The 23,751-nt window shown below is 37.6% G+C and overlaps 1 protein-coding gene across 1 annotated transcript in view; it reads left to right on the top strand.

Moving 5' to 3' along the window:
• The window catches only part of PARP8 (poly(ADP-ribose) polymerase family member 8), a 188,981-nt gene that overhangs the window by 153,267 nt on the left and 11,963 nt on the right, over positions 1–23,751 (top strand). Inside the window, 10 exon segments of the mRNA XM_032625106.1 lie at positions 465–530; positions 3,377–3,444; positions 5,238–5,286; positions 6,407–6,519; positions 6,751–6,823; positions 8,437–8,506; positions 11,078–11,100; positions 11,102–11,158; positions 12,283–12,352; positions 13,221–13,305. Of these exon segments, the coding sequence (XP_032480997.1) occupies positions 465–530; positions 3,377–3,444; positions 5,238–5,286; positions 6,407–6,519; positions 6,751–6,823; positions 8,437–8,506; positions 11,078–11,100; positions 11,102–11,158; positions 12,283–12,352; positions 13,221–13,305 (674 nt within the window).

Genomic DNA, 23,751 nt, shown 5'->3' with positions numbered 1-23,751 from the left:
ACATCATTTTATGTATTTACACTAAAACTGGCATTATTTTCTTTTTTCTTCCCTCTGACTCAGTTATAAATCCTATGTCCTTGAGCCATCTTATTAAAGTCTTCCTTTTTTTTTTTTTTTTTTGTGGTACGTGGGCCTCTCACTGCTGTGGCCTCTCCCGTTGCGGAGCACAGGCTCCGGACGCACAGGCTCAGCGGCCATGGCTCACGGCCCCAGCCGCTCCGCGGCATGTGGGATCTTCCCGGACCGGGGCACGAACCCGTGTCCCCTGCATCGGCAGGCGGACTCTCAACCACTGCGCCACCAGGGAAGCCCAAAGTCTTCCCTTTTGTGTACACAACACAGTCATTGCTTTCAAATTGACCCTGATGGAAAATTCAGGTACAGAAATAATATGTCTCTCAAGTAACGTGCAGACTTGCAAAGGCTTACGGTGAATACTATTTTTTCCCCCATTCAAACAGAAGAAGAACTATGATCGAGTAATGAAAGCATTGGACAGCATAACTTCTATTAGAGAAATGACACAAGTAAGTTTATCATCTTGTGGTCTTGTACAGTTCAGTTTTGCTTGAGTGAAATTATATTTTTAAAATATCTGAGAGTACTGGCCATGTGGTAAAATGTAGACTTTTCTATTATATGAGAGTACAATTAAAATCATAAAAAAATGAAAATTGTTTTGTACTAGGATGTTTTAATTAAACTACATCAGTGTTTTGGCATGCTACCGCTGTGACTTTGGAGGGTAATTGCGTAATCATAATCTGAATGCTCGGCTCTCAAACTCAGACAAGAATTTGTTGGAATATCTTAAGGTAAAAGTTAAATCTGGTACCATCTTCCTCGACTGCCAATTTTAATTAATGGTAGTAATTTCAAAACATTTTAATGTTAAAATCAAAACTAATATTCTGTCAAATGTAAATTACACGTAAATAGTTTAGATGTAACACAGAATCTCAAAAGAACTTTGGAAGACACCAGACACCTTGAGAGCATGAGTTTATATTTTTGGCCACTAGGGAGGTTTTGGTGGAGGAGTTTGATGAGCAAGGATCAGGGTTTATTATGAAAGTCCAATATATCCCTGGGCAGGAGTCCAGCACTTAGAAAAGCACATCTTATTGAACTATTGAGGCCTTTCCACTGCCAAACACTTGGCGAAAGGTTTGAAGCTCATCATTATAAGTAGAAATTAACAATCTAATTGACAATACCACACATTGCGGGTTGAGTTTGCATATGGTGGTTTCAAGGCTTGCACTGCCCCTAGAGGCCTTTGCAAGTTTATGGTAAGTCATTGCCTTTCTCTGGGAAGGGAGGGAATAGTGATTTCTCCAGTCTTGGGGCCCACAAAGCTTCTGTGCCACTCCCCCGCCCCCACTACCCCATCTACTCCATTTGCAGATGTGCATCCAAAGTACATTTTTTAAAAAGAGTTATTCTTTCTTAAAATTTATTTATTTTATTTATTTATTTTTTGGCTGCATTGGGTCTTCATCACTGTGTGCGGGCTTTTCTCTAGTTGTGGCGAGCGGGGGCTACTCTTGGTTGCGGTGCACAAGCTTCTCATTGTGGTAGCTTCTCTTGTTGTGGAGCACGGGCTCTAGGTGCACGGGCTTCAGTAGTTGTGACTCGCAGGCTCAGTAGTTGTGGCTCACGGGCTCTAGAGCGCAGGCTCAGTAGTTGTGGTGCACGGGCTTAGTTGCTCCACGGCATGTGGGGTCTTCCCGGACCAGGGCTCGAACCCATGTTTCCTGCATTGGCAGGCAGATTCTTAACCACTGCACCACCAGGGAAGCCCAAAGTACATTTTCACATTCCCAAATTTGATTCTTGGTTCTTTTGATAGTTATTTATTTATAAAGTCAAATACTCATTCATCCATTCAACAAATGGTATGTGTCAGACAGTGGTAAACAAGAGATCCTTTAATTCACAAGTTATATTATTTGCTTAAAAGCCGTCATTCTTTCCACCTGTTTTTCTATGCCCTTTCTACATTATCAGAATTCCTTTTCAAGCAAACATTTATAATTTGTATGAGGAAAAGAAAACAATAAATGCATTTCCACTTAGGGGGAAAAAAGAACCTATTGCAGTACCTTACATACAATTAAACATTTTTGGTCACCAAAGACTTTGGTATAGGATATTTATACTATACCGTAGATCCAGAGCATTCTTGTATCTAAAAATAGCTACAAACCCTGACTCTGGGATCAGCTCTGTGCCAAGAATTGCTGCCTTTATTCTGGGTCACGTGTAAGCTATTTTAATAGGAGGGAATGGAGATGATTGCGTGTCAGCTTGGGAAGTTGGAGGCCCATGTGGTATGATTTGCTCATCAGTGACGTGGCCTGCAACCTTGAGCAGTTGCTTAATTGCTTGATGCCTCAGTTTCTTCATTGCCAAGATGGTAAATAGTAATGTTGCCTTCTCCCTCAGTGTACACTTCATAGGGATGCTGTCAGGTTTTATCCTGTCAAGTTCTTTAAATTTCTCCAAATAAATATAACATTATACTGGCCTAAATTGTCACAGACAGATTGCCTTTCTTTCTAGGAAAATGTTAATTGTCTGGGTGAATTCCTTTTAAATATTTGTTAATTGTTAATTATCTGGGTGAATACTTTTAAAAGAAGGGGTCATCGTCTTATGTAAATTTTGTCCAATTTTCTCATGTAAAGATCTACCCGAAGTCAGTACCCTCAGATATGAGCATGAGTAGTAGCTATTAGAAGTTTCGCTTTAATGTTAGTTAAATGTTAAAAATGTCAAAGAGAAACCAGACACTTGATAAAGGTGACAAGACAGATTTATTCAAGTACTGCAGTAGGGGAGAGAAACTTGCAGTGTGAGCTGAGATCACCTCCGAGTAAGGCAAGGTGACCGAGATTTTTTAAAGTGAAAACAGAGAGGGAACAAAAAGGGGCTACAGAGAAGTGAAAATAGGGGGGGCTCTGGGGAAATGGAAATTTCAGGGGGGATAAGAGAATTACTGAAAGGTTAACTGTATGGATTGGTACCTTTTGTGTTTTAGCAACATTGGGTTTTCTTGAGCAAAGACTCAGCAGTGGTCCAGGGACTTCCAGCCTAGTGCATGGAAGCCAGGCTAAAATTCCATTGAGCCTCTTATCAAAACGTTCCGGCAAGTCCTTTGTCCTGCATGGAAGGTCAGAGTTCATATCATCTTGGGGAGAAGCAACTAGGGTAATGGCTGCCATTATCATGTCACAACCACAGGTCTTCACGTTTAACTGGATAAGGCATACCTGTTCAGTCTGATTTTCCTTTTGCAAAAAAAGAAAAAGAGAAAAGAAAAAAAGGAATTTTTAAGAAAAATCAAAACGTATAATGACTTTTTTTTCAGGCACCGTATCTGGAAATCAAGAAGCAGATGGATAAACAAGACCCCCTTGCTCATCCCTTACTGCAATGGTATAAAATTTAGTTTTCCTCTTAATGAAAACAGCATCACTTCCTACTGCCTGCTTTAAGGAAAAAAAAAAAAAAAAGCCTACGTTGCAAGACCTGCAATGCTACAGTTCTGCAAGCCTATGAGGCCTGGTGATTTTACAGTCCAAGAGTCCTTAAGGACTCTCACTTTAATTAAAATTTGGACATCACAAGGGGAAGAAAGTGCTGTCATATGCACTGCAGGGATATATGGTGCAGTCGACAGCAGTTTGTTATCTATCATTTTAAAAACTTTGATTGGTTAGATTACATGGTGAAGCCATTTTGGCTCGTTTAATTTTCTAGTGTGATAAAACTAATTTTCATCTAATTTTCTGTGTGATAAAACTGTTTCAAACACTTACTGAAAATCTCTCTATAATGTGTGTTTTGCATAATTTACTCCCTTAACAAAGACAGTGTAAATTTGATAAACTCTGTGTTTGATGACTGCCCATGAGGCACTGTTTCAGAGGAAGTCGGGTAAGGCACACAGCGTTAGTCCAGGCTGACCCTAGAAAAGAAGGGTTAGGCTATAGTTGAGGGGTGGGTTGAGAGCTCCCCTTGCTCTACAACACTTACTTCAAATAATTTGCCCTCTGGTTTCTCATCTGCAAAAAGAAAACAGTAGTATCTACTCACCTACTCACCGTACCTATGGGGGTTTTAGGTGCGTCTCTTTGAAATCACTGACAACTCAAAGACTATGGAATTTACCATGATTATCAGGCAGTAATACAAATGTAAAGATTATAAGAAATTGGTCTGAATGAGTACTTGTTCCATGCTACAGCCAGGAAGTTTTTAAAAAAATATGTAAAGATGGGCAAAGGAGGAAGAAGCCACCTCATGACTCTTAATTACTTGACTTTCACTTAGGCAGAACCTTACAAAACACATTTAATTTAGTCCAGTAAAACCATGACAAAAGTTAGGTTTTAGAAGTCTTTCTCCTTTGTATCTTTTATAATCTATTTTTAAAATTCTGACGAACTGAGTAAAATAACACAGTTTTTATTTTAACTTTTAAAATTCTCATATTAAGTCATATTCAAAATGAAGGTAAAAATTTCAAATATCTAATCTCTTTCTTTTTTTCCCTGAAGTTAGCCTGATTGTTCACTTTTAATTATTTGTGATCATTTCCTTCAGCTTGTTAGTCACTCTTCCTTCAAGGAGGAGAAAATTTACCAACATGTTTTACACTTTTTTTAGCTATTATTCTCTATACTGCAAAGCATAAAACAATTAGTCCTTTCAGATACCTGAGGTTTTGATTTTTTTTCACCTTCATTGTCTACATATGGTGAACAACAGTTTGTATATAAACCATTGTATGTATCAGCACAAATATCCTCAAATATTTAAAGAAAGGAAAACTATCTTCATAAAAACTCATTCTTAGTTAGACAGTGTAGGGAGAAGCAGATGTCTGAATCAGCTTCTAAATTTTGTATTTAGATTACCATTATTTGAAAGCATATTCATAAATGTTCACTTTGCTGACATCTAAGGTTGTGGTTATTAAAAATTATATCTCTTAAGTTTTAAAGAGCTACGTCTGTGTTTTCAGATTAAAGTATCTTGTTTATTATATCAGCTCTTTAAATTGTTTCAGGAAGCAAAGCAAAATGATGTAATTAAGTAAAATTGTTACTCAATTTAGTTTATGTCACAGCAAAAATAAGTTTTAATCACTTGCCAGCTGAGGGAAAAACACTTTAAATATATGTGGCATATATTTGTGACTGATGGCTTATTTTAATTAATTTCAGGGTTATTTCAAGTAATAGGTCACATATTGTGAAACTGCCAGTTAACAGGGTAAGTTGTTTTTTCACGTATACATACAGAAATGTGAGGGACACTTACTAGTTGGGAGAACTGACCCCTGTGATTTTTAGGCAGCCTCTCCAGGAAATTGAAGTTAACTCGGGCCAAGCCTAATCCTTCAGTTAGAAATGACCACATGCGCCCCAGCTCTAAGTTTCTCCAAGATATCAAATTCAATTTCAGGCTGCTGCCCTGAACTTTTAAGTAAACGAGTCAATGTGAAACCATTTAGTTATTCCACATGTGATAGAGAGGACATTATCTAGAGATTGACCAGAAAAAGGTAATGTGCTTTTTTTATCATTGTCAGTTTAATGTTGGCACAGCTTTACTTTTCTATATTGGAGAAGATATTGCCTCCAGATAGCTTACTTATCGGCCTAATATGCTTACAAAATAAAGAAAAAGCTAATGGACTCTGATTTCAGTTCTGATCGTCACCTAGGAGCAGTATCGAAAATCTCAGCTCACCCATCTATGAATCTCTAAACTATGAGATTCCTATATATTGGATTCCTGTATAAGTACATATATTCTTAGGTGAAAGGGCAGCGGTTAGAAAATTTTGTTAAGCGACTGATTCAAAAGACTTTGTTTCAATTTTTTCCATAAGCAAAGTGGGAAACTATAATTTGAATGTAGGCAATTTCTAATTTTATAAATATATGTAAATAAAGCATGATGATGATAATTTTTGCAGTTTTAAAATCTTGAACTAACTTTTCTGCTTAGCAAATTCAGATATTTCCCCAGTTGAATAGCTGGTGGATACTTAGGGAATTCAATAATAAAAGTCTCAAAAAGAAATGTAATTAGGAAGGCAGATCTGCTTGAATGTGATTACATGGCATATTCCAAAGCTAAATATAAATGACTTTGGATTGTCTGTCTCCTATTCCTTTTCCATTAGCCTAAAGAATTATCCTTCAAATCAGCAATTCCATGCGATTTATCATTTATGCAGGGTTTTTGTCAAATGAATGCCCTGTTAATATAAACTATTATGGTTTGAAACTAGATAATTCTTAAACCAGTAAAGTTTGAAATTGTCATCAGCCTGATTGTATGTTAAATTTGACATGTTTTCCTGCATCCTTATTTTAAATGGCAGCAACTGAAGTTCATGCACACTCCCCATCAGTTCCTTCTTCTCAGCAGTCCACCAGCCAAAGAATCCAATTTTAGAGCTGCTAAAAAACTCTTCGGAAGCACCTTTGCATTTCAGTGAGTACGGCTTTATGTTTAGGGGTGTGTGTCACCCACTTAGTCTTCCAGAAATGTGTGGGGAGGAAGGCATCCTCTTTTAGTAGTTGGCTGTTAGCACTGGACAGTTCACTACACGGTACTTGACTAGGAAACCCAGAACTCTGAGAAGGCACCATGACTTGTTATATTGAGACCCCCATAAAAAGGTCATTGATTTTTGCTTTTTCCCTCCCCTCCCCTGTGTTTTAGTGGCTCGCACATTGAAAACTGGCACTCCATCCTGAGAAATGGTCTGGTTGTTGCTTCTAATACACGACTGCAGGTAAATTTTCTGCATGCTTTAACAAGACTCATTATTCTTCAGTATTGGAGTTCAGTAAGCAGTCCGTCCTGGTGGTGTTTTCACTTGCAAAAGGGGATGCGTGTATGCTTTAAAAAATTACGTGGATTTTTCTAATAGGCATACGTAATTTTCACAAAATAAGTCAAGCAGAATTGATCTATACACAACATAGGGATGAAAAGAAAAAGAAAACTGAGTTCCCCTATGAGAAAATAGTGAAACCACTTTAAACTTAATAGAAAAAAATTAGCACAAAAGAGGTAAAACCTTAACACAAATTCTCTCTGCTACTCCAACTCAAGTTTTTTGAGCACAACCTCAGTGTGAATACTTTAACAGAAGAAAAGGTAAGGCTAAGAATAAGCAAAATGGAGATTGGACACCAAAGAGCCATCGGCTACCTGCTTTTCAGCCCGTAGGGCAGCACATGGGCAGGATACTGTGGGTGTGGTCTTCATCTTTATTTACGCCCTTCATCTCCAGCATCCCACCTCACTCTCATTCAGCTGATTTTCATCTGATGATGTAAGGAGGTCAGGAGATGAAATCCTCAACCCGGTCACCTGTGCGAGATCTCATATTCTGATGACAATTGGGATGACACAACTAAATATAAATGTTCATAGATACACATTTAATATAAATATAAATGTCCATAAATATAAAATGTCCATAAATACATATTTATTGAATTAATATTTGGTGCATACTAAATACGGTATGAGGGCCCTAGAGCATGGAGATAATAAGAGAGAATTTTAATTGTTCTGAGTAGTAGACCAGTCGAAGAGTTTCAGTTAATGAAACTCTCCGTAACTTGAAAAATTTAGAGGAAGTAAGGAATGGGATGACAGTGCCGTATAATGAAAATCTAAGATATTTTGTTGATATACTAGCAGATGAGTCCTGATCAACCTTCTGTCACATGTGTTTCAGCCACGTTTATTTTCAGTATTTTAGAGTCATTAACATAAAAGCCTACTCCAGGGCTTCCCTGGTGGCGCAGTGGTTAAGAAAACGCCTGCCAATGCAGGAGACAGGTTCCATCACTGGTCCAGGAAAGATCCCACATGCTGCAGAGCAACCAAGCCTGTGAGCCACAACTACTGAGCCCGCACTCTAGAGCCCATGCGCCACAACTACTGAGCCCGCATGCCTAGAGCCCGTGCTCCACAACAAGAGAAGCCACCGCAATGAGAAGCCCGCGCACCGCAACGAGGAGTAGCCCCTGCTCGCCACAACTAGAGAAAGCCGCACACAGCAACGAAGACCCAATGCAGCCAAAACTAAATAAATTAATTAAAAAAAAAAAGCCTACTCCAGTACTCGATACTAAGTGACTCTTTGTCATCAGCTGGGTGGAAAATCTTTACTAAGGATTTTTTCTGGCTGTCATTTTCCATATATCAATGCACTCTGAATTTTAAGAACGAGAATATTAGTACTCTTTTCAAATTAGACCTTGAAATCAGAGCTTTATCATTCTATTAAGAACTAATGTTCCAGCATAAGACCAATGGTCTTCTTTTGTGAAATATTAACATTTGAAACCATAAACTGACCGTTTCCTTTCCCACCTCCTCTCATTCTAGCTCCATGGTGCAATGTATGGAAGTGGAATCTATCTTAGTCCAATGTCAAGCATATCATTTGGTTACTCAGGTAAGCTTGTATTTCATTTCAACCTCAAATATATTAAGTTTTTGTTGTTGTATATTCTAGGCACAATTTTTTATCGAGTGAATGAAGCTTATTTGATGTATTTGTATTAAATTCATTTGGTAAATGTCAGAAGTAAAAACAAAGCTCACGTGTCAAGATGAATTTATAATACTTCCCCTAGCATATGAGATGGAACATATGTTTTGTCAGTTTCAAAATTAATTTTAATTTTGTTTCAGTAGTTTCGACATTTGTTCCGTCTACAGTAAACATTGAAAATATAGCATGTACAAAATATTACGTAGAGCACTGAAAAATGTTTACATATTATATTAAAGAAGTTTTAAGCAGTATGGAAAACTTAGGATTAGAAAAACACCCTCAGAACCATCCTACTTATTGACAACTTCTTGTTAATATTTTAGTGAGATTGTTTGAGAAAAATATATTGGAATAAACTGAAACCATGTGCCGAGGAGGAGCCTCATAAATTCGAAATATGGAAAGAACGATTACCAAATTGTTAGCATTCGTAATCCTGAGGTAGTAAAATTCAGGGTGATTTTTTCTTTGTACTTTAAAAAATTTTGGAATATTTCACAATGATCTGTGTGATTTTTTTTCTCAGAACAGAAACTTATTCTGTTTAAATATAAAATAATTATGCCCATTGTAAAGAAATTGAAACTACACAGAATTGTATAAAATAACAAATGAAACATTTTCCTCCTAACAACCTCAGGGTTTGGTGAGTTCCCCTTTAGACTTAAAGGCTTTTATATTTGTATACCTGCATATATAGTTGGTTTTGCTTATGTGCTTGTGTTGTGTGGGGTTACATGATTCCACTAAACAACTTCAGGAGATGTTGTTCACATGGTGCCTGGATGGTAAGTCTTAGGATCCATATATTATAGAAAAGGAGACTTAGAGAGATCTAATAACCAGGAGAACATTGAGCAGGCTTACCTGTCTGATTCTCTTGCCCAAGTTCACACTCTTTCAGCCACAGCAAGTGGTTTCTCAGTGTTCCACCTCGACCTTTCCCAGAGCACATGTCCTAAGAGGACCAGGCGGGCTCTGTATGCCTCTTCTGACCCAGCCTCAAAACTCACATGGCGCCACTTCCCATGTACAGTATTGGTCAAAGCAGTCACAAGCCCCTCCATATCCAGGGGCTGGGGAATTAGACTCCATCTCCTGATGAAAGAGTGGCACAGTCGCACTGTAGAAAAACATACTGTTGAGAGATATTGTTGCAGTGATCTTTGAAAATACAATATGCCAAAATAAAACTAGGAAAATAAACATCAGAAGAGTAAGATAGTATAGGAAATAAAATCATGTAGTTCAGTGGGAAAGATGATCAGAATCAGCTTAAATCAGACTCTAAATCTTTTTAAAACAGAACACAGTAAAAAAGTAATATCAAACCATTTTTAATAAATAAATACAATCTCAGCATAGATAAGGACAACACAACACATCATCGAGTCCTGTGATTTTCTTCTTATACGGGTGTACTGACTCCTTAGATGGGTTCATGGAAAGGTTTTTGAGGGATTCAGATGAATGTGAAATTTGTCTGTGTGAATGTTTGTCTGGAGAGAGGGTAGATAGCTTTCATCCAATTCTTTCAGTGTCCTTGATCTGAAAAATAAAAAGGAAGAACCTCTACAGTACGTTGAAGTAGCTTCATACTTGGTTTGGAGGACTTCAGGTCTACGAGTTAGAGAGCAGAACCATCTTTCTGCACTAATAGCTTCGCCTGTTCCTCAGCTTGACCACACCCACTTCTGCCCCTTTGCGGGAATGTCTGCCTTGGAAAGTGCCTGCATCCACACCATTTGCAGTTTGGTCCATAGGCTTTGCCCCATTTTCATTAAGCCGTTTATTGAAACAGCAGCAAACAAATAGGCTTCTCAACTTCAGGATAGTAGATGAGCATTTTTAAATACACTATAGCTACAAATCTACCTATTCTAAAACAGACAGGAATTTTAATTCTGTTTTGTCTGAAATACTTCACAGTAAAAAGCCATGGCATTAACAGGTTAAGGTAAGACTTGTGAGTATCATAGACACAAGGACTTAAATGGTTTTTCTTTATTAGGAGGAATAGTAAATTCTACAGGAATTGAGCATGAAGTTAAGTTGCAGTATAAATATATTTTTCTGAAATTGTTTATATTTTCCACCCCTTATCTTCTTCTAGTCACCAGATGGTAACAATAAAATTTAGGTCCTAAACGCCTTTTAAAATCAAGTTTTAAGAATTTTCTGATTATATCAATTTTATGCAAGGGAAGGTCCTAGCCTTCTTTTCAATGCAAAGAAAAACAAAGTATATTTTCTACTTTGTAACTTGACCAGGATTTCCAGAACCCACCAACTTTCCACCCTGCTTGCTCAGGGCACAGCAGCTGCTCCTTCAGGAGCCCTTTGTGATGGTCTGTGGCCTGATGCTGTCAAACCTTTGCCTAAAGTGGAACTTTGCAGTGTAGATGGATTGTATTTTGAGCTGCATGATACGCTTTGTCCCTAAATTATTATTTTGCTGATGTTTTTTAGGGATGAACAAGAAGCAGAAGGTGGTCAGCCAAGGATGAGCCAGCTTCAAGCAGTAAAAAACAGCAACGCATCACAGGTGTTGTAGCTAATCGGGTGACTGACTGCCTCTGATGAGTGAACTCTAGCTCCCTTAGCTGGCAGGACTTCGATAAATACTCAGGCTTTTTAAATCTGCAGAATTATTTTAAGTGGTCGTTGCTCCTACAGGAATGAAACTCACCCTAAAATGCCTTTATTCAATAAATGTTCAATAAGTATGTATTGATCTTCTACAAGAGTGCTGGACATCTCCAAGATATGGGGCTACAGTGATCATCAGCGATAGACAAATCCTCTTGGTGCCTGCATTCTACTGAGTGGATATAAATAAACTAAATATATATTTAGATAGAAAGAATGCTAGATGGTGGTAAATCTTACAGAGAAAAAATCAGGGGAAAGGGATGTTGAATGCTGTGGGATGCAAGATGGAACTTGAATGAATTTTAAATGGGGTGATCAGGAAGGATGCTCTGAGAAGGTTCTATTTGAGTAAAGACCTATAGGTGGTGGGGTGCACCGAGCCATATGGCTCTCTGGGAGAAAGAGCACTCAAGGCATAGAGAAGGGCAAAACACAGATCCCTGGTTGTTTCAGAGAAAACAAGCATTCTGGACCAATTAAAATCCATCTGATGAATAATGTGACTTAGATTATTTTAAAAAGAGTATAGCTAGTCTAGTGCTGAAAACAAAAACAAACCCCAGATTTTCTACATGAAATGTTTCTGAAACCTCTGTGGCTTAATGATGCTATAAATATGGTTTGTTTTGGGTAGTTAGATGATCTAGAATAATTCATTTTAATGTATGAAAAGATTATGCAACTTTAATTTTGTTTCCCTCCAAATAGAGATGCTAGGCTTCTGGTAAAAATAAATTTGAGTTCTAATTCTATGTTGTGAGGCTATTGAACTTTAATTTAGTATTTTTTAATTTGCTTATTTTTGAGAATAATTTAATTATGATTATGTACAGAAATTAAGTGATATAACAAATTATAGATTGACATTAGAGAGAATTCAGGATTTTGCTGTTGGTCGAGATAGACCTTTTTAAACCTCTGGAGCTATCTTAGTGACTATTACTTTTTAATGATGATTCTTTTTTTTCACTTGAGTGACTGTCCCATTTTTACTCTAATTTTTAAATTCTTTTGGACTTTAGTCACAGAAAAAAGGACAGCAATCCCAGTTCCTGCAAAGCCGTAACTTAAAATGCATAGCCTTATGTGAAGGTAAGTTGAAAGCTTTACAATTCTCATAGCGTTAATTCTCTCTCTTATCTGTATTTAAAAGTTTAAGTGTGTTTACAAAATGCTCACAATGGACTAGTGAAAGCTTTATTCCTTATGACCATCTCTAAGGGCACAAATGGAAAATACTTACAACAGAGATCATAAAGGTTAAAACCAAAAAGCAGAATTGGCAAGAATTCAACTAGTGCTATATTTTATTCTTGGCAGATATTTCAGAATGGTGATTATCTCTTTCTGATCAAGTATTGCTTTTCTCTTTTGTTAATATACCCCTTCCTCTTTATGTTGGTTTCTGAATGTATAATACCATAAAAAATCTGAAAGATGAACCAAGTGCTGAGTAGATAACCCAGTAGGCCTTTCTCATTCCTACACTGAAATTATTCTTCGATTCTGAACTTAGGACAGAAAATTGATAGGCGATTTGCAAGATCATATACTTTCCTTTGTTCTTGCTTTAAAATCTGACTTTGGCTAAAAGTTCATTTGTTTTTTCTTCTTGTGTTGGGAGTTTCGGTAGCCACTGTTTACTGTCTTTCAAGTTTTTCAACGTTTGATGGTTATAGAGGACGCTAAGTTGCTTTCTACATAGTTCCCAAGTCAGGACCTATTTGCCACCATAACACAAAAGTGATTTCCTTCCTATTGTTATGCTAATCGTGTTCCAGACATAAAATTGTTACTTGGCATTTCACTGTTTTTATTTACATTTCTTGATAGCTTAATAAGGTGAAAGAAACATTTTCCATATGTTAATTTGTGCATGCACTTTTGCTTTTAGATTTCTAAGAGAAGGGATACAGTAACTTAGAATAAATAGTTCTTTAATTTTCTCTTCCATTTACAGTGATCACCTCACCTGACCTGCACAAACATGGAGAGATATGGGTTGTCCCAAATACTGATCATGTCTGCACACGGTTCTTTTTTGTGTAAGTGTAAAAACTTAAAATCCTATGTTATTGTCTTCTCCATAAGTGAGGTAGTAGTGACTACCTTATTCTTTGGTCACTTTAGCTGCCAAAATATAGCAGACAGGTATTTTCTCATCTACTCAATGTTTTTGTTTTATTTTACTAAGCCGTGAAAAACGGGGGTGTTTAAATGCTATTAACTTAGAAGAATTGAAGAAAAACGTGGTCTCTTTAACCACTATCTGTGTGTATGTATGTATACATGTGTATAGAAGTGTATATATACATACGTACAGATCTTATATGTATCTAGATAGATATATACACACACATAAATATACACATATATTATTTATAGATTTAAAAAAATATTAGACCTGGGAATGAGGAAAACAATAATGAGAAGGTCTTCTTCCTATAAAAAGTTGATCTGCATTCCATATGATAGAGGCTGGCAATGCAGGGCATGTTAATGTGGGTTTTTTGACACAGCTATAGCATAAGAGCTGCATCAAAATACAAGAGTGGTATTTTTCTTCCCTAAGTAAATGAGTGCAGTAGATCTGTCTGATTTTTACCCACCTTGCTTAACTCTCAACTTTCTCCCATGCCTGAGCCTTCCTCATCCACGGTCCTGTCACAGAAAGGACCTCAAGGAAGAGTTGAGTATATCTGTTTTGTACGTTTATGTAACTTTCTAAAAAGAAGCTGGAAAAATGCACTGACTTGTTTTATAAGCCATGTCAAAATGACTGTATCATGATTACTTCGATATATAGCATAGCTGGAGCATGCTACATCTGCAGTATTTGATCTATTAGCTTATTGACTGACGGTTCACAATGAAAATTTTATGAACTGCCTGGTTTTCTTTTGGTTGGTCTGAAAAGTGTGATTTTTCTTATGATCCAGATTTATATATTATGTATTTATCTATCTTTTGTGTTTATGTTACATATCAATATATAGATTACATAGTGTGAGACATATACATACCTATAGATATCATTCTTAGTGGCAAGACAGCAATAAGTATAGTAAAAAGAACCCTGCTGCTGCTTTTGATCAGACAGTTTGTGTCTAGGCTCACCAGTTATTAGTGAGGTGACATTGGCCAAGCTGCATAACCTCTCTAAGCTTCCTCAGTAGACGCAATATAACATCATCAATAGATACAGCAGAACAATATACCGGTATCAGTTAGAATCCCAACAGGAAACCACTGGCCCCTAAGAAACGAGATAATTTCTATCATTCACAGTTAGATCACTTGCAAAAGTGTGATTATAGGGAAATCATAGGTCTAGGACAATAACCTGGATCTAGTAGCACCAGAGCTATTATACATCCTCAGGTCCAAAAAGATAAGAATAGGAAGCAGTTATCAGAACCTGGTAGGAGAGCCATTTCTAGTTCATCAGCTTTGACAGGAGTCATGGCCTTCAGTTCAGGGACGTAGGCAGCCCAAGGTGACCTTGTGGGGCTGGAACCAAGCAAAACCTTGACCTCGCCCTCCCCATTGGCCAAACTCTACCAGAAACTAGAGGGCAAGGGAGCATATTGACCAAGTCCATAGAAGTCACCCTTCTGGGGCAGAAGGCAAGGTAGAGAAGTGTACAACCACGGCTCTGGAGGCTCCCAAGATAGCTGTCTGCTTTTCAAGGTTATGATTCAGATTAAGGTATAGCATAGTGCAGGTCTCCACTGAAAGGCACTCATTGAATATTTTTTCCCTTCTTCTTTCTTGCTCATCCTGACTCTTACCCATTGTTAGAAGGTCGGCCTTCCAAAAGACACCTCCAATCACAAAGTTATTTCATTGTGTGAGCTGGAGATTTTCATGGAAAAGTAACTCCAGAGGCCTTTCCTTAGCTTGTCGTTAATCAGCTAATCTGCTCCTTTTAGCATCTTGCTAAAATTCATAGTTGTTGAGCTAAATAACATTAGACATGGAAGTAGGCAGTAAACATTTCTCGTGTTACCTCTTGGCAGTTTTACATAAATTATATGTAAACTAAATCAGTGGAGGTATATGTGTGGGTGTGTGTATGTTGACTGGAGAGAAGGATTTCTATATTTCATAAGAAAAAAGTGAGGAAAGACCATCTGAAGAAAAGAGAAGAAAAAGCCTTCAGTACACTCAGATACTTTCCAAATAATGCAAAGGAAAACATTCTATTAAGGTAATGATTTTCATTCCTTTATAAACACAAATGAGACTTCATTCTTTTTTCCTGCTCCCTCAGGAGAGAAGGAACTAATTAAGGAAAATTGATAAGATTCAAAACACATGAAAAGGAGAATCCATTCACTAATGTACATTCCAATTACAACCATCAGTTTTCCTTCTTTATAAAAGATATAATCACAGAGTTCTGCTAGTGATGTGCCTGCCTGGTGAATGGCACTATCTAGGAAAAGAATAAATTGAGGAGAAAGAAGTGAGTTATCAAATATACCATAATCAGACAGAAACTCAATTTCTATTCTTATTTCATCCTTTCTTTTTTTAACACATTATGTGATCTCTAAAGTTAGATGCTTTGCCTGATGACTAGGATATAAATTGGTGAGGCCTCCGTTTTATCTGTTACTAACTGAAAATATTAAAAATTATATAAATTCTATGCTAATCTGATTTCCAGAGTGGAGATAATAAAATGTATAAAATTAAATAAATAAATAAAACAGTCATCTAATATCCTAATCACATTCTTCCCAATAAGTAAACAATAACAGAGAATGAGAGAAAAATGGGGGAAACTTTAGAACAGGGTATCAGAAAAAATTAAAAGTAAAATTTAAAGGAAGGTATCTGTTAGGAAAAAAATAAGAGAATAAGAAGTTTGAAAAAAATTTGTTGGAAGACTCCAAAAACGAATAAACTTAATCAAAGATAAGTGCTTCAGGCAAAAGGTAATAATTCAGATGTTAAGAACAGATTCCAGACGGTTCTGAGGGTCTAGGAATCGTTGCTAGAGCTTGATTTTGTTACTGACCTTGAGACACATGTACAAAGACATTAAGGTCAATATGTAGAAATAAGGCAGCTATTTTAAAAAGGGCCAGAAGTTTCACAGGGGGTGTGAAAACCACAGAGACGTATGGTGCTCCAGTCATATACAACAAAAATGTTATGAAATGGGGATTTTAAAGCTAGAGAGGAAAACTTATTATTGGTGTTTTCCAGAAATAGGAATAAATAATAAAATCCAAGAGAAGGTAATTGATGATTTGGCAGGTTATCAGATTAGGTGTATCTAGTGCCATGGGCACCCCATGTTACACTGCCCCCACCACTGCCATAGTGTAAACTCATAGAGATAGGAGTGTGTCTTCTCCCTCAACTGTCTGGGACCAAGGAAAGGTTAAGAACCGCCAGGTTTTTGTATCTTGCTTATTATCTGGTGTTACAACCTACATGTTTGATGCTTTAGTGGTTCTCTGATTTAGAGCAGGCAGATCTGCAAATGAATCGTTTCCATAGTTTCTCTGTTACGTCGATTTAAGGTATATATTTCTCAAAATATTTCAAGAAGTTCAGAAATTTAGGAGCAAGAAGGACCAAATAAAACAAGACTATCTGCAGAAAAGTGATGCAGGGTATTTTCAGTTCTTGTGTCAAGCAGATGTCGGTGCTAAATAAATTTCAGGAATTCCTATCTAAAGTCTATTCTGTCTTTTAAGATCTAGCTCAAATACCACCTCTTCTATGAAGCTCCTAATCAAAATTTATCTCTCTTCCTGGTATTCCTACAACTCAGTGCAGAACTTCAATTTAAAATTCAGCTTATTCATTGTATCTGACTCTTCCACAAGACTGTGAACTCCTAAAAGGCAGACTCCTACTCTTGTGTTTTTACTGTCCTGCGTGCCCTGCATCACCTTGCACGGTACCTGATGTACAGCTGCTTGTCAGCAAATTTTTAACGAATGAACAGAAGAAGGCCAAAAGGAAAATATTTTGGAATATGTATTGTTTTAATTTTAGGTCAAAGTTTGAAATATATCTAAAAAGGTAGCTACAGGAAAAATTTATAAAATAATTGTATCATGGCTGTTACATGAAAATAAGAGATACTTTGCATCATGATTTTGCAAAAGATACACAGTGTTTGAATGGGAACATAGCAAGGAGACAGCTTATTTATGAAAGTTAAAAGATAGGACATTCAGTCATGGCTCAGTGACATAAATTGTGTGACATCGAGCTGATATGATCTGGGAGCTTTGCTTTATCCCAGTCTATAATGAATCCAATTTCTCTGTCTCTAACTCAGATCTCTTTCCAAGAGTGAAACTGCCACATCACTCCCCCTGCCTTAAAAGTCTTTGATAGCTGCTTACTACTTATAAGATGAAGTCCAGTCTCCTTTACAAAGGGAACCAGCTGATTCCTTGGTGCTTTGTTCTTCCTTCACTACCACTGGCGTTGAAGGTGGAGGAGATCCAGTCTCCAGCTGCATGGCCCACCACTTTTCGTTGCCCACTGTTTCTCACCCCATGGTGTTAATGCTGCACAACCTGAACTGTGTGCTGGGATTTCCACGCTCCATGCTTTTGCTCTTTCCTTTCTCCATTCATCTTGAATTCTCTCTTCCATCTTCTTCCCTCATATTGTTTATCTAATTCCCACTCCTCTTTTAAATCTTCATGTATGTCTTCCCTCCTCCCAGAAACCTCCCTTGATGCCTTGTGCTGCTCCCTTTGTTACTATCTAATACCCTGGGCATGTGTTTATTACTGGATTGTTCTTAGGTACTGTCTTCTCCATTAACTCTGTATACCTCTTGAGGTCAGGGACTATACAGCTCATTTGTGTTTGCGTACCTAGCACAGTGCTTGGCAGATACGTAGGAATGAATGAAATGCCCATTTTAGAACTGCTTGCTGGATATTTTGTCCCCCAAAGTCCACTAATACCTTAAAATCATTATGTACAAAGTGGAACCCATTATTGCTATAGTTTTCAATTCCTTCTTCCATGCTCACTAGTCATCAGTTCCCAATTACATCTTTTCACAGTTTTCTTCTGTGTTTTCTTCACAAAGGTGTGAAGAAAACTGCACCACACAAAGTAAGATTGTTCTTTCCCAAGTCACAATGTCAAATTCATTTCACATGTGCAGTTTTCTTCACACCTTTGTTTCAGTGTGTATCGTTCTCTCCCCTAGAGTACACCAAAAGGTTACTAGCTATTTTCCATGCTTCTGCTTCTTCATTGCTCCTAATCTGTTTTTTAAAATGCCAGATTTTTTAAACATTGCCATCCTTACACCAGTGATACCTGTTCAATGTACAGAAACTGAAATCAAAGGTAAGCAAAAAGAGAGAAAATCACCCATCATATTCCCACTTAGAGTTAGCTATGGTTAATAAGATCATACAATTTATACCACATTATTTTTCCAGAAGGAGAGTTTGATTATTCCTTGCTCATACAGGCTGATAGTTATTAACAAATAAAAACATGGCATTCTGCAATATAGTGCCCATCTGACTTGACTTCAGTTACGCATACAAACCACTGATTGAATAAAATTATTATCCAAGCTGTTTCTTGAAAAAAGCTTGGAATTCTTTTCCCCGCTAATGTGCCTTTGCTCGGTCAGTAGGAATGGTTGGCTTTCTCACCAGCTCAGCCTTTACCCAATCTTTCCAGACTTAACTGTATGGTCTTTTCTGTGGGGCCTCTCCCCGTGTCCCACTCAGACAGGATCTGTCTTTACTGTCAGTTCTGCTTGCCCTTTCTTTGTATCACCCAGGCTGCCTTGTCCTCCAGTTATTTGCATAACTCTGTTATCTCCCCTAGTAAAATGCAAATTCTGTCCGTGTTTGGGAATCTTGCATCTCGTGCAGAAACACGTAATACATATTGAATGAAAGCAATGACAAAAGACTGAATGTTCTAACTTAATAGACAGATTTATACAGGGCTCTGAAGCAGACAGTACACTACAGCATCAGATTTCCTACAAGAACTTTGGAGAAGTGCTGGATATCATTCAGTTCACATTGAATTTCTCCTCTCTGTGACTAATGAAAAACAGTGCTATCATTTCTGGCTTCCAGATTTAGGGAGTCAGCAAACAAGTGTAGGGCTTCCCTGGTGGCGCAGTGGTTGAGAGTCCGCCTGCCGATGCAGGGGACACGGGTTCGTGCTCCGGTCCGGGAAGATCCCACATGCCGCGGAGCAGCTAGGCCCGTGAGCTGTGGCCGCTGAGCCTGCGCGTCCGGAGCCTGTGCTCCGCAATGGGAGAGGCCACAACAGTGAGAGGCCCGCGTACCGCAAAAAAAAAAAAAGAAGAAAAGAAAAGAAAACAAATGTATGTGAACCAATCTTAAAACTGTCACAGAGCTGCTATAATCAGTTTGAAAATAAAGGTTGTCAATACATTTAAGTTTTTGTCCATGAAATTTCCTAACATACCCAAGAGAGTTCCAGATAGCCAGATTCCATCTATTGTTTCATAGCTATTAAGGCAAATTGGTTTATTATTTATTAAAATTTAAGTTATCTTTTATACTCCTAGGAACATAAGTAATTTTTTTTTTTTTTTTAAACATCTTTATTGGGGTATAATTGCTTTACAATGGTGTGTTAGTTTCTGCTTTACAACAAAGTGAATCAGCTATACATATACATATGTTCCCATATGTCTTCCCTCTTGCGTCTCCCTCCCTCCACTCTCCCCATCCCACCCTTCCAGGCTGTCACAAAGCACCGAGCTAATATCCCTGTGCCTTGCGGCTGCTTCCCCCCAGCTATCTACCTTACTACGTTTGTTAGTGTGTATATGTCCATGACTCTCTCTCGCCCTGTCAAAACTCACCCTTCCCCCTCCCCATATCCTTAAGTCCGTTCTCCAGTAGGTCTGCGTCTTTATTCCTATCTTACCCCTAGGTTCTTCATGACATTTTTTTCCCTTAAATTCCATATATATGTGTTAGCATACGGTATTTGTCTTTTTCTTTCTGACTTACTTCACTCTGTATGACAGATTCTAGGTCTATCCATCTCATTACAAATAGCTCAATTTCATTTCTTTTTAAGGCTGAGTAATATTCCATTGTGTATATGTGCCACATCTTCTTTATCCATTCATCCGATGATGGGCGCTTAGGTTGTTTCCATGTCCTGGCTATTGTAAACAGAGCTGCAATGAACATTTTGGTACATGACTCTCTTTGAATTTTGGTTTTCTCAGGGTACATGCCAAGTAGTGGGATTGCTGGGTCATATGGTAATTCTATTTGTAGTTTTTTTTTTTTTTTTTTTTTTTTAATTTTGCGGTACATGGGCCTCTCTCTGTTGTGGCCTCTCCCATTTCAGAACACAGGCTCCGGACACGCAGGCTCAGCGGCCATGGCTCACGGGCCTAGCCGCTCTGCAGCATGTGGGATCTTCCCAGACCGGGGCACGAACCCGTGTCCCCTGTATCAGCAGGCGGACTCTCAACCGCTGCGCCACCAGGGAAGCCCTATTTGTAGTTTTTTAAGGAACCTCCATACTGTTCTCCACAGTGGCTGAACCAATTCACATTCCCACCAGCAGTGCAAGAGTGTCCCCTTTTCTCCACACCCTCTCCAGCATTTATTGTTTCTTGATTTTTTGATGATGGCCATTCTGACTGGTGTGAGATGATATCTCATTGTAGTTTTGATTTGCATTTCTCTAATGATTAATGATGTTGAGCATTCTTTCATGTGTTTGTTGGCATTCTGTATATCTTCTTTGGAGAAATGTCTATTTAGGTCTTCTGCCCATTTTTGGATGGGGTTGTTTGTTTTTTTGTTATTGAGCTGCATGAGCTGCTTGTAAATTTTGGAGATTAATCCTTTGTCAGTTGCTTCGTTTGCAAATGTTTTTCTCCCATTCTGAGGGTTGTCTTTTGGTCTTGGTTATGGTTTCCTTTGCTGTGCAAAAGCTTTGAAGTTTCATTAGGTCCCATTTGTTTATTTTTGTTTTTATTTCCATTACTCTAGGAGGTGGGTCAGAAAGGATCTTGCTGTGATTTATGTCATAGAGTGTTCTTCCTATGTTTTCTTCTAAGAGTTTGATAGTTTCTGGCCTTACATTTAGGTCTTTAATCCATTTTGAGCTTACTTTTGTGTATGGTGTTAGGGAGTGATCTAATCTCATACTTTTACATGTACCTGTCCAGTTTTCCCAGCACCATTTATTGAAGAGGCTGTCCTTTCTCCACTGTACATTCCTGCCTCCTTTATCAAAGATAAGGTGTCCATATGTGCGTGGGTTTATCTCTGGGCTTTCTATCCTGTTCCATTGATCTATCTTTCTGTTTTTGTGCCAGTACCATACTGTCTTGATTACTGTTGCTTTGTAATATAGTCTGAAGTCAGGGAGCCTTATTCCTCCAGCTCCTTTTTTCGTTCTAAAGATTGCTTTGGCTATTCGGGGTCTTTTGTGTTTCCATACAAATTGCGAAATTTTTTGTTCTAGTTCTGTGAAAAATGCCAGTGGTAGTTTGATAGGGATTGCATTGAATCTGTAGATTGCTTTGGGTAGTAGAGTCATTTTCACAATGTTGATTCTTCCCATCCAAGAACATGGTATATCTCTCCATCTATTTGTATCATCTTTAATTTCTTTCATCAGTGTCTTATAATTTTCTGCATACAGGTCTTTCGTATCCTTAGGTAGGTTTATTCCTAGATATTTTATTCTTTTTGTTGCAATGGTAAATGGGAGTGTTTTCTTGATTTCACTTTCAGATTTTTCATCATTAGTATATAGGAATGCCAGAGATTTCTGTGCATTAATTTTGTATCCTGCTACTTTACCAAATTCATTGATTAGCTCTAGTAGTTTTCTGGTAGCATCTTTAGGATTCTCTATGTATAGTATCATGTCATCTGCAAACAGTGACAGCTTTACTTCTTCTTTTCCGATTTGGATTCCTTTTATTTCCTTTTCTTCTCTGATTGCTGTGGCTAAAACTTCCAAAACTATGTTGAATAAGAGTGGTGAGAGTGGGCAACCTTGTCTTGTTCCTGATCTTAGTGGAAATGCTTTCAGTTTTTCACCATTGAGGATGATGTTTGCTGTGGGCTTGTCATATATGGCTTTTATTATGTTTAGGAAAGTTCCCTCTATGCCTACTTTCTGGAGGGTTTTTATCATAAATGGGTGTTGAATTTTGTCGAAAGCTTTCTCTGCATCTATTGAGATGATCATATGGTTTTTCTCCTTCAATTTGTTAATATAGTTTATCACATTGATAGATTTGCGTATATTGAAGAATCCTTGCATTCCTGGAATAAACCCCACTTGATCATGGTGTATGATCCTTTTAATGTGCTGTTGGATTCTGTTTGCTAGTATTTTGTTGAGGATTTTTGCATCTATGTTCATCAGTGATATTGGCCTGTAGTTTTCTTTCTTTGTGACATCCTTGTCTGGTTTTGGTATCAAGGTGATGGTGGCTTCGTAGAAGGAATTTGGGAGTGTTCCTCCCTCTGCTATATTTTGGAAGAGTTTGAGAAGGATAGGTGTTAGCTCTTCTCTAAACGTTTGATAGAATTCACCTGTGAAGCCATCTGGTCCTGGGCTTTTGTTTGTTGGAAGGTTTTTAATCACAGTTTCAATTTCAGTGCTTGTGATTGGTCTGTTCATATTTTCTATTTCTTCCTGATTCAGTCTTGGCAGGTTGTGCATTTCTAAGAATTTGTCCATTTCTTCCAGATTGTCCATTTTATTGGCATAGAGTTGCTTGTAGTAATCTCTCATGATTTTTTTTATTTCTGCAGTGTCAGTTGTTACTTCTCCTTTTTCATTTCTAATTCTATTGATTTGAGTCTTCTCCCTTTTTTTTTTGATGAGTCTGGCTAGTGGTTTATCTATTTTGTTTATCTTCTCAAAGAACCAGCTTTTAGTTTTATTGATCTTTGCTATTGTTTCCTTCATTTCTTTTTCATTTATTTCTGATCTGATTTTTATGATTTCTTTCCTTCTGCTAGCTTTGGGGTTTTTTTGTTCTTCTTTCTCTAATTGCTTGAGGTGCAAGGTTAGGTTGTTTATTCGAGATGTTTCCTGCTTCTTAAGGTGGGCTTGTATTGCTATAAACTTCCCCCTTAGAACTGCTTTTGCTGCATCCCATAGGTTTTGGGTCGTTGTGTCTCCATTGTCATTTGTTTCTAGGTATTTTTTATTTCCTCTTTGATTTCTTCAGTGATCACTTCATTATTAAGTAGTGTATTGTTTAGCCTCCATGTGTTTGTATTTTTTACAGATCTTTTCCTGTAATTGATATCTAGTCTCATGGCGTTGTGGTCAGAAAAGATACTTGATACAATTTCAGTTTTCTTAAATTTACCAAGGCTTGATTTGTGACCCAAGATATGATCTATCCTGGAGAATGTTCCATGAGCACTTGAGAAAAATGTGTATTCTGTTGTTTTTGGATGGAGTGTCCTATAAATATCAATTAAGTCCATCTTGTT

This window comes from Phocoena sinus, chromosome 3 (assembly GCF_008692025.1).
Source record: "Phocoena sinus isolate mPhoSin1 chromosome 3, mPhoSin1.pri, whole genome shotgun sequence".
Lineage (NCBI taxonomy): Eukaryota > Metazoa > Chordata > Mammalia > Artiodactyla > Phocoenidae > Phocoena > Phocoena sinus.
The sequence above is the reverse complement of the archived record's forward strand: the minus strand, read 5'-3'. Positions and strand labels throughout refer to the sequence as shown.